The following is a 12320-nucleotide window of genomic DNA, read 5'->3' as shown; positions in this document are numbered from 1 at the left end:
CAGGGAGCTGAACTGAGCCCACCAGTTGTTTCTGACCCCGTGTTCGCTGTGAGAAATACGATCGAGTGAGTCAACATAGAGTCACCACAGGTCAATTCTTTTCCTATAGAAAATGAACGACCCGGGAAAACCAGCTGGTATGCGAGAAGCCTGTCGGACAGGAAATTTTGGCCAGAGCTAAGCTTTCAACACTTACGGTATTAGATTTCCCGGCTTTGACTGCGTTTCACTGTATTTCGCTAGAACAGAACTAGGAAGAACAAGACCCGGTGGTGCCTTTAAGCTCTGGTCCCATCCATGTTCACACTCACTTATTATAAAGGAAGCATCATCCACTGTCGGCACTACATAGAGCCAGGGACAACCCGGTGATGCAGGAAAAAAACATTTTTCTGCTTCCAAACATGAGGGTGTGATGCTTTTGCTCTGCTCTGCTCAATATAATTAAATGCACAAGGGGATTTGGAAAAACATGGTGAACGGTGAGTAACCAAGAAAATAATCATTAGACTCAGCCCCAGTCTAATTATACATAATTATCAAATACAAATGTCTCCACAGGTATCACTTGTCAAATGAATACACTCAGGACCACGTCTTACCTTGGTGACTGCTACTTTTGCCCCCCTGTTGATGAGCTGGACCACATTGTCGGCTTGGCCCTTGTGCGAAGCTATGAGGAGGCGCTCAGAGAGTGCGAGGACCTCAGCTGCATCCTGCTGGCTCATGAAGCAGGGCAAGTGATGCGTTCGTCTCCAGACAAGGTGCTCCAGACGTCGAGTGTGGAAGGCGGAGGTGTGAAGGAGGAGGCGGAGGGGCTACCGGTGCCGTCGGGTTTTTTTCTGCTACTGCAAGCTCCCCGCGCTGCCGCGATCGCTCCCCTTCATGCTCTCAGCTGCCGTGGAGAGAACAGGAAACACATGGAGTGAAAACAATCCAGCATGTGCTCCGCTCATAGCAGCCTGGCAAACAGGAAAAGAGGAGAGTAACAACATCACTGTTATCCAGGTTGCTAAACCTATAAAATGACCTTGTGCAATCATGTGAGCTGGACAGAGATAATCAGAAATAATCTGCAGTAAAAGCCAAAAAAAAAATGGGCCAGATTTGGTCACTTAGTGAACCAAGAGCTTCAAACACAAAGCCAACAAAGGAATACACAGCCCAGATACACATCTGTGGTTTTTGGGCTTTTTCTGTGACACATACAAGAGGTTTTGGTCTAACCGCAGGAAAGGTAGAGTTACTAAAACGATAAATACCGCCGAGACTCCTCTGCCTCAGATTTCTTATCGTTAAAATAAATCAACTGACAGGCATTAAGTTGTCATACAGTACAGCTGTCTCTACAAGCTCACTGGAAGCCTGTAGAGACTAGTGATGTGTCGTGCGCAAAAGAGCCGGCTCAAAGAGTCGACTCCCATCCGGTGAGAGCCGACTCCTCACTATTTTTTTTCCCTTTCGCTCGTTTATTTTTGCTCAGGTGAGGACGGGGGCAGAACTTTGTTTTTTGGTGGGCACGCTATGTGTCCAATAACATGTGAGGGCTTAGGATTGTACCATTATGTGAAAGCAGAGAGAGGGGTATAGACGCTGTGGCTGACTGAGTAAGACAGCGAGGGCACGTAGTTATTTGTGGCGCCCGTAAGCGAAGCAGCATCTGGCTGAAATTTAAAGACAATCGGGATGGCAGAGCAGAGTGTCTTCACTACAAAATGAAAATACATTAAGAGCAGGTTCCACACCACAAACCTGCACAAGGACATTTACGCCGTTTGTTTACTGAGTTTGGTTCTGTTTTTGCTTGTGTGGATTTGACTGCAGTGCACAATTAAAGTTTTATTGGAATGTTAAACACAATTAAGAATGCTTTTGTAATGGAATAACTGCACAAAATGAGACAATTATTAGGCTTTTCATGAAAACATTGAATGCAAAAGGGCTTCTCAACACACAAACCATATGTATTTGCTGTGTTGGGCTAAAATATCAGGCTATAAACGACACTAAATAAAGAGCCGTTCGAGAGCCGAAAGAGTCGACTCTTCTTTGGGAGCCGTGTCAAAAGAGCCGGCTCTCAGAATAGAGCTGAACTTCCCATCACAACATCTCAAAAAAACTAGAGTTGATTATTATTTTCCAATTTCCAGCCAATGGTACCATCAGGAATGATGAGTGATCATGTATACTGATTTGACTATATTCTAAACTGATTAACATCTGAAAACCAATTATTCTACAATTCTGAATCAGCACACAAACACTAAAAATGTGTATATATGCCTAAACTACACTCCTATAGCTGATGCCACAGTTTTCACAGCAGTTTTGTAGGTTTGCAGAGAAGCAGAGAAGACAGAAGAAACAAATAAACGAACATTGCTGGTGCATTGCTTGCGGTTTAGCGTGTTAAGTGGAGGTTGGTAAATCGGGCGCTGACATTGTAGAGTCCGACACTGCATAAAGGCTAATTAAAACATGTATTCTGAGTTAACGTATCTCACGTATTTAACCAGCTTCGTTTTAAATGATTTAAATCTTATCTGGCGCGTTACAACCGATGGCCCATTGGTTTCGTATCATCCCAACAGTAACACGTTTTGATTACCTGGCTGTGACATCAAAAGTTGTGTCTTTCCGTTAAAATTATACTTCATTTTAAGTAAACTCACAAAAATCGCACAACTTTATCAGTTTATAAAGGTATCCACACCTCCTTATCATCCGCTTGCTACTTCCATATGACTGAACAACTGAGAAATCCACCAGTCAGGTGCCACCAGCACTACAAAAGTAGTATAAGCACTGAAAAGGTTTTGCACATTGTAATCGTTCCTTTTCACAGGGGCATTACAAACCCATACATGCAAGCTGGTAACCTGAGTTGAAGGCCGGATGCGAGAGACAGTGAAAACAGCATTTGAACTCAACACTGATTGGACAGCTCCGCTCCGCAGAGGAAGAGGCATTTTCCATCTGATCCCCGGAGTCTAATCTGCGATGACAAATCCATCTAATGTGTTTTTCATTGCGGGAAACACAGCAGAGGATAAGAAAACATGGTACAGACGCACCGTGGGATAAATTAAAGGATTATCTCATACATGACTGGATCCAGAAATGGATTATGTCCAAGACAGTAGGCTTTCATCTCAGCTCAATCATAAAACAAGGCTGCGCGGTGCGATGTCCTCAGCCAGATCATTCCACTGTCTACTGGACACGATTTCAGTGCTGAAACAGAGTTGTCGCACTTCGAACGTCAAATACGAATGAGTTTTATGCACCAAAAAAAGTAGAAACTTAGGAATATAGCCATAAAGGAGTGTTATTTACATGAAAACGCCAATGAAAATCTCTAACTGGGGTCAGGAACTTCTGGTGGTAAGGCCCAACGCCAAAATCATCAGACAACAGAGTGCTGTAAAAATGACACTGAAATTTCTGCATTGCAACTGTAGTGACATATCCTACCTCCCGTACGCTCCAGCAGGGGGGAACCACCCCTCACCTCAACAGTATTGCCAGTAGTGAGAACAAATCTGACACCAACGATCTTATAGTGTGAGCTACATGTGGAAAACGGCAACTCTGCACAACGTCTCAGCCCGATACTCCCGACACTGTCCTAAGTTCACAGGAGAAAGAGGCTCAAGAGCAAGGCGAAAGGCGGATCTCTCTCGCTCGCTACATTCCAGCCGATTCTGCAGGAGATCCTGTTCAGTCAAAGACCCATGCACACAAATCAGGCTTGGCAGTAGCAGCGAGTAGAGGCTCCTCACACTTGCAGCTAGGCAACGGGGCTTTTGTGCAAACTTTTAGGAACTCAGAACTCGGGTTTGAAAAACAAGAAATGCCCATCCCTCGCTCTTTTCACATGGCTCGAGGAGGAGGAGGAGGAGGAGGAGGAGGAGGAGGCCCTGGAGGACGCTGATTACCCTACGCGTTCCAGAGAAAGAAGAAGTCCTTCTAATGCAGGCACGCTGCTTCATAGGTGCATTATATCTTTCATGGAGAAGGGGGAGGAAAGGGGGGAGAGACTTAAGACATTCTTTCAGAGTTAGAAAAGCATGCAAACTTACAAAGGACCAGAAAATACAGCTGCAGTAGACCTTTTGTGGCCACAAGAATCCAAAAATGAAATGCCATGATTAAATTCCCTCACTGGGCTTGGCAAATGTCTGCAAACATGAGCGTTATTGCTTTTTCTGTATCACATTCATGGACTGTAACATAATGACTCTCTGTTTTCTGTGTAACTGAATTTAAACTCCAGTTTAACACCATGATTAAAGCATGGGAGAGAAGCCAGGTGTTCTACAGAGTGGCTACGACAGGTAGAACAAAACGACTTGACGACCAGGGCTTTCATGTCTCTTCATCCCCAACGCCCTGCAGGGACATGTTAGGGGCAGTCTGGGGTCAACAGCCAGATTCTTGAAGACTGACCTCATTGTAATACGTGGTCAGACCAGTCCAAGTTTTTGTTCCTGGGCGTTCACCTGAACAAAAGACTGGACTGACCACTCCAGGGCACTTTACAAGAAAGGTCATTGCAGACTCTACCTGCTTAAGACACTTAGGTCCTTCAGAGTGCATGGAGGACTACCAAGGTCCTTCTATGGCACCAACCATCTTTTGTGGAGTGGTCTGCTGGAGCAGCAGCATCTCAGCGGCAGACAACAAGAGACCGAACAGACTGGTGGAGAAGGTCGGCTCTCTTCTGGTCTGCACTCTTGAGCCTGTAGAGGTGGTGGGTGATCGGCGGATGGAAGCAAAGCCGTCACCGCTGATGGAAAATTAATCCCACGCCCCCCATGGCGCTATAACAGCACTGGGCAGCACCTTCAGCAGCCGACACCTTCATCCACACAGCGTGAAGGAACGTTACTGCAGGTCCTTCCTACCTTCCTGCTGTTGTGATCTTACGTCTTTGCTGATGTGTGGTAAATTGTCATAAATTATGTTATCACAACTTCTGCTGTTATCCTAAATGGCAAAAGAAAAAAAAACCTTTCTCTCAAAAATGACATGGGTTGCTGTTAATGACACCAGCTACACCTGGTAGTGTGATGGCCATGAGGGCATCTTCAACTTTGGATGAAGACGAATAGATGGTAGATGTGATAAAAGTAGGATACTAATGGGCCGATGTAGCCTATGAAAGAAGGTTCCGGGTTCAAATCCATGGGCCGACTGGAGCCTTTCTGTCTGGGGTTTCCATGTCCTCCCTGTGTCTGAATGGGTTCTCTCCAGGTTCTCCAGCTTCCTCCCACCGTCCAAAGACATGCTGGTTAGGTTCATTGGTGACCTGTCCAGGGTGACAGCTAGGATAGGCTCTAAACCGCTATTTCCAGTTCAAAACATAGTGTGCAAGCCTGAAGCGTTGCTAATAATCCATCATTCCACCAGAAATATCTGTAGGCAACTACACTAATGCAGAATTTCAACATGCCTTTCTTAGCCTCTGTATTTGTGATCTTGCTAAATTAAACTGTGACTATTCATAGTCAATTCAAAGTCCACTTCTAGTCGAGTGCTCGACCTAAGGTAAACTTGCTGCAATACTTGAGGGAGTAGGCGTTTGGGAAGTCATGCATGAGTTCCCCTTGGCAAGCGGAGGCAATTAGCAAAAGGTATGAGAATAAACAGTACGACCATGATCAATTTCTAAACTGCTGCTATTCACCGCAACAATAAAACCCTTCACGTTCCATACTAATTCTTTGTTAGGATAGAGTAGATCCTTCTCCCTTCTCCCAACTAACCAGCTGCATAATTACCGCCAGCACAAGTCCCTGAAATCCTGCTCAACGCTGCTTTGGTTAATTAATGACAGGATATAGCAAGAAACATTTCCTTGTTGAGCCAACGCTGAATTAATCAGAAACTTTACTGAATTGCGTCAAAGACGACATCTTCTTCTTCTTCTTTTTTGAGTGGCGGTTGGCTAGTGTCAAAGCTGCCAAAAATCAAAGTAGAAGAAGAGGAACCAAAACCACGTCATAAAACTTCTACGTTGCGCAGAAGTGCTTCTGGAAAATGAAGCAGGTCAGACCTAAATCTGTAAACTATGCAATGTGGATGTTTGGCGAGGTGCACCGCGATAAAGGAGCGACAAGCTGTGCATCTTTTACGGCTCTGGATGGCAGCTGATATCTGAAGTATGCCAGGAATGTTGGTGATTGACTGCCGGTGCCCTTGCGCGCCTGCTAGAAGGGATTTTCGGGGCTGCATCTAGCTTGATTAAGGCTTTTGGGTTCAGATGTGAAGGTTTCAGACCTGACAAAGAAGCAAGTGATGTTATGCACTCGAAAAACATCTCGAAAAAATATCACATTATATCATTAGTTCAGGTTTAGAGAGGTGAATAAATGCTCTCTAACTCCCAGCAATTATATCACAGCCAGCAGACTCTATACAAATCTCCTATTCAGTGCAGCGTGTGGCTCCACTTGAGGATGAACACATTAAAACCTGAATCTGTATTACCTTTGTGCAATGAGGCAGGGCATGAATGCACTAAAATTAACCACGGCGCCCTGAGCTCCAACGCAGCCTGCTGTACATGCCCTAGTTTGTAGTAGCTCTCACGGCCCTTTCAAGGATGCCAACATGAGTGCACAGATATGCTGCACATTCACTGATCCAGCCAACGCTTTACGGTGTGACGTAAGGCAGAACATCCTTTATCGCTGCTGACAAAAACAGTTAAGACGTGCAGAATTGCATGCAAAATTCAGGCTTTTTTAAAAAAAAGTATTGAAGTATTTAAATAACATTGTTTTTATGTCTATTTATGGTATACCTTTAATGCAAATTAAGTCAGACTATGAAGAGGTGGCACACCTTGCATAGCCCAATATACAGCTGAATCTGACATTGATAACATACTCAATAATGTTTTCAATATTCGGTGCAATAAAAAGTAAGCGAAGATTTTTTTCAGAAATAATACCATGAACACACAAATGAATTTTTAAAATGTGCAGGAAATGGCAGCAAATACATTTTGGACTAGGACAGAAATCAGGCAGAGACGTAAAACACAGCTTCCGTTAAACCGCTCCAAGCGGCGCATCTACTTTGCCCGGCAGGAGGGCTTTTCCCATAATGCCGCAGAAAGTGAGCAGTCGCCGAAATGCAACGTGTGCACGAAATAAGTGGTCAGAATGGAGGCCCACAAAACAAACTCCTCCCTCCACCAGCGGATTTCACTAAAAACTCAGGCCATCTGTCTTTCGTGCACCAGTCAGAGACTGAGGCAGAGCCAAAACCAGATTAAAACAATACTTTGACCTGCTCACTAATCCCAAGATCTGTTTCAGGGCTAGCTAGCTAGCTCTCTGCTGCAGTGAGACCATGTTGACACTTTGTTTTGATATACTCTATATACCATAACAAATAAAACAAAAACCTATTCCATTACTTTTTCCACCAATTAATGACAGTCTCAAAGAAACAAATGTACCTTAAGATAAGTGTAATCAATGTATTAATATTTCCCAGCACATACTTTCCAGCAAGAATACTTTTAGTGTACTGGCAAGTGGGAAAGGAGGATGCAGAGGCAGAGAGAGGAACAGCTGGCCAAAGAACAACAAACCGCTGCACGTCCACGAATAGATAACAGGTAACTCCGGACTCAACGGGGAATAGCACTAGCATATCATAACAAAATATTGGTGAAATGAACGAGTTTCGCGGTAGATAATGCGTTATTTAGAGGCTGCGTTTCGGTGCCCCATTCACTCCCACTATATGGATATATGCAGATCTAAATATTGTCCGAATGACTCCAAATTACACCAAAGTTATATGGGTGAGTAAACGATCGTATTTTATGCCAGAAATAAGGTCCAGGTTGTAAAAAACTGTAATTCCCCTTTAACTGTAGTAAAGTGTTATAATTTGTGTGGTCAGGTGGTCAGTGTATTTTTGACATCTCATCAAAGCTACTTTCAGAAGTCACGTCACGTTTTCTGGATTCTTGAATTAGCATCAGATCTCTGCCGTTCTTCCTTTGCAGAATTATGTCGTCAGTTTTACCGGGTCCCAAATGCTAATGCTAAGGCTAGCTGCAGCTACAGCACCGGCTTCACAGAGAGAAATATGTCATAAAATGTTTTGAGGAAAGATGCAAATGTTGAGAATACTGACACACAAAAAAAAAACTGAATGCTTTGCAATATGTCCCTCCCAAGGCTGTTTTTCAACCTTCGCTTCTGTGGAAGCAGGCCTACAAACAAAAAAACAGTCAGTTCTGCAGTCTAAATTTGGTATTACAGTGATGCCTGAGATCCTGAGATGAACCGTGAGTGCAAAACAAACAAGACAAGAGAATCATATGGGAAGAATGGTTTTGGATAATCCACAAAACTAGAAGACCACTACAGTGTCCACAGTGACAATAAACCCCAAACTATTACACTATCTTTACATACTAAATGATCTCTTGCATATTTTGTCACCCGTGAGTGCGAGGAACTAATTCAGTCCAGATTGATAATACAAGACCAGACAAGATGAGGCACATGTTTTTCAGTGAGGCAAGATAAAAGGATGCATCTGAAAAAACACCGAATGCCTCCGAGTTTGAGTACCCTCCACAGTCTGATAGCTATAAAACATTCCAAGGTTCTGCTTCATTGTCCCGGAGCACTAGACAGAGAAGGCCGCCTGTGTTCCTTACAGAAGCCTTTTAGTCGCAGCTGACAATGAATTCACCGTCAATGGGCAAGCAAACGCACAAGACCACCGTAACTCTACACTAATCACAACAGAAAACCACTCAGTAGTTCAGATTATCCGCCTTCATTTCATTCCTAATTATGAGATATTATGATCTATCTTCATAATTTAGTCTACAATCACTTCAGTGAAAAAAACAGCAGTGGAAAAAACACCACTTCCAGTACAAGTACAGAATCCAGTCTCATAACAACAGTTTTGATCTTACACGATACCAAAAAAATGTCACCCTTTAGTATAGATATCTAGGTCGGTATCAGGAGATTGGTGTCGGGCCGATCCAGGCATTTTTAAAGTGATCGTTTGCTTGCTACGTTAACTTTGACAGCGCTATTGATTGGACTTGGACGGATGATAACAGGTAACTCTGGACTCAACGGGGAATAGCACTAGCGTATCATGACAAAACATTGGTAAAATGAACGAGTTTCGCAGCAGATAATGCGTTATTTAGAGGCTGTGTTTCGGTGCCCCATTCACTCCCAGTATATGGATATACGCAGATCTAAATATCGTCCGAATGACTCCAAATGACACCAAAGTTATATGGGTGAGTAAACGATCGTATTTTATGCCAGAAATAAGGTCCAGGTTGTAAAAAATGGTGCCATATTGGCAGGAAAGCGTGCTTTTCGAATTACTATCCGGTTGACAACTGCGAGTAGCTAACTAACTTGTCCTCGTACCAGTGACATCCAAAAATGGGTTGTGCCCCAGGATGCCAGAATAGTCGGGGACAAGCAAAGGGAAAAATGTTTCATAAGATTCCCAAAGATCCCGCAAAGCCAGCAGATGTGGAATACTGCAATAAAACACGCAACTTTATAGCAGGGACAGAATCCAGCGTCTTGTTTATTTTATTTTTTTAACACGATGTCCAACAGATTTCTTTTCATAAAGGCAAGTTGAAGTGTTGCTCATTCAGCACTAAAACTACTCACAATGAGAAAGAAATTTGGGAGTAAACAGTTACTTGTTATTGTAGTTGCGTTTCTATCATGAACCTCCTCAGAAAAATTAAGTTGGTGAGGTAGTTATTTATATATCCACATCGCAGGTCAGGAACATTGTCTGCGCCGGCTGTTTCAATGCTCCTGGGGCATGATAAGGGTCAGTGATACACAATCTGTCTGGTTTTGCCTTGGACTGGTCAATTTCTATCCGTTTAAAGTGCACCCGGAGCTCAACCAGCCAATAAAAAGACTCCAGCAAGACAATCAACTGGAACAGCACATCCTACATGCTAGTAGCAGAAAAATGAGCTCACACAGAAAATACTTGTATCAAGTACTTCGAGCACTTAAATGTATGATTGCTCACACTTCAGTGCCCATATTTAAGCACTTGCACATGTCTGACAAAAAGTGGGAGTGGTGTATACCGAATGATACAGATGGTGTGCACCTGCTGCTTCTTACGTGCACACACAGAAAACAAAACAAAACACACAAATGTGGAAACCCAAACATCACAGCAAGACGGAGAAGCGGCTGCTGACAGTGGCCTACATGTCCAGCTGGGAGAGCGGACCGTCAGCTGTGTGGCATACCCTCAAACAAAGGACCCCCCACCAATACCCATCATCCCCCTCCTGCCCACACACAAACACACACAGACTCCAACTACTCCCCACTCAACACACACACACACACATGCGAGCCCATTCTCTCCGGGCCGTGTTAGGTCTTTTTGTCTCTTTTCACATCGCCTCTGAAAGAAGAGACTTCACCCCAAGATTTGCCCCGCTTGTTTAATCCTCTACACCGGGAAAACATCAAGACAGCAGCCGTGACGTGAGACAAAAAGCTCATTATCTACTTCTATTCCTCCCCTGCGAGAGGGCTATTCACTTGCACCACTTGCAGTGTCTCGCTGGGCAGCACTGTCAAGACACAACAGCGGAATAATCCCAAGATTTGTTCGGTTATACTCCCGCCCAAGGCTGGGTTTAAAATTCAAATGTGTGCATCTTATTCTGAAGTGACAGCATTGCTTTTTGCTCACAAAGCATCACGGGAATTGGCCGATCTCTGCCTCTGTAGTTGAACTTGGGGGGGGGAAAAAAGAAAAAAAAAAACATCCACAATTGGAGCCGTGTCACCATCTGACAGACAAATCTAATAATCCCCTCTCACACAGTGTCTAGTTTCCAGAGTCTGTAAAACTGCCCCCTCTGCCCCGTAGCCCATTAGAGCTCATTATGGGCCCATTAAACACCTGGTGAACTCTGACCTCCTTAGCGCTGCGCTGCCCTCGTCAGCTCCCCGCGGGACACGAGCAGACGGAAGCATGGGCGAGGCTGCTGTGGGTGCATCGATCTGAACATGGTCTGTGTTTAATGGTTGTTTTTAAGCGATGATACGGCCGTAACGTACAAGGGAACACAAGAATATACTGTATATTGTGTGTTTTGTATTTAGAGTTATGAACTGTGGACCCTAAGTGCCCAGCCCTACGTCACAGCACTGTTTTCATTGTCGGTTTTGTTCAGGTCAATACAACGTAGGCAAAAATATTCACCATTCTTACGGCACAGCTAAAGGGGAACTACTGTTTTTTACAACCTGGACCTTATTTCTGGCATAAAATACGACCGTTCACTCACCCATATAACTTTGGTGTTGTTCGTCAGATACTTACATCCGCGTATATCCATATAGTGGGAGTGAATGGGGCACCGCAATGCAGCCTCTAAATAACGCATTATCTGCCGCAAAGTTGCGGAACAGCTGGCCAAACAACAACAAACCGCTGCACTTCCGCGAATAGATAACAGGTAACTCCGGACTCAACGGGGAATAGCACTAGCGTATCATAACAAAATATTGGTGAAATTAACAAGTTTCGAGGCAGATAATGCGTTATTTAGAGGCTGGGTTTCGGTGCCCCAGTCACTCCCACTATATGGATATACGCTGATCTAAATATCTGACGAACAACAACAAATGACACCAAAGTGATATGGGTGAGTAAACGATTGTATTTTATGCCAGAAATAAGGTCCAGGTTGCACAAAACGGTAATTCCCCTTTAAGGCATTACTTGGGCATATTATGAGAACACCACAGACTCAAATATTTTATAACAATGGCGATCTCTTACTACCACCTCGCCAAACATTCACACTGCATAATTTACAGCTTTCTGTCTGGCTGTAGTCAGCAGACACGCTTAGTCCTGTGATTTTGGTTCCTCCAATTCGATTTTCGGCAGCTTTGATCTAAAACAGAAGAAGTTGTTGTTTTCTTCTTAATTATTTTTTATTTTAGGAGGCTTTGATGCTAGGGCAACAAAGAGGAAGAAGACGTCGCGGCGCTACGAGGACGGGGTTTTGGTGTATGGCAGAAATAGATAACGTCAAAAGATCAAGGTCGGTTGAAGCCTGACACCGATCATTTTAAAAACCGTGGATTGGCACCAATATCAATCATCGCTAATGGAAGGAATAATAGGGCTGACTACAGGTTTGTGCAAATAATGAACTCAAGCTTATTATCTAACAGACTCTACTTGTATGGAAGAAAGTCGCTGGAAAAGGAAACACTCCCTGTTTTACTAGGTATAACTCC

General features: G+C 43.9%; 1 protein-coding gene across 1 annotated transcript in view; it reads right to left on the bottom strand.

The window, feature by feature from the left end:
• The window catches only part of ankrd6b (ankyrin repeat domain 6b), a 33568-nt gene that overhangs the window by 19090 nt on the left and 2158 nt on the right, over positions 1 to 12320 (bottom strand). The window contains exon 2 of the mRNA XM_084559865.1: positions 603 to 895. Coding sequence (XP_084415991.1) covers positions 603 to 728 — 126 coding nt within the window. The 5' untranslated portion in view covers positions 729 to 895. The remainder of the gene's footprint in view (positions 1 to 602; positions 896 to 12320) is intronic.

The sequence above is a fragment of the Chelon labrosus genome, assembly GCF_963514085.1.
Source record: "Chelon labrosus genome assembly, chromosome: 14".
Lineage (NCBI taxonomy): Eukaryota > Metazoa > Chordata > Actinopteri > Mugiliformes > Mugilidae > Chelon > Chelon labrosus.
Note: the sequence above shows the minus strand (reverse complement) of the source record. Positions and strands in the feature narration are given on the sequence as shown.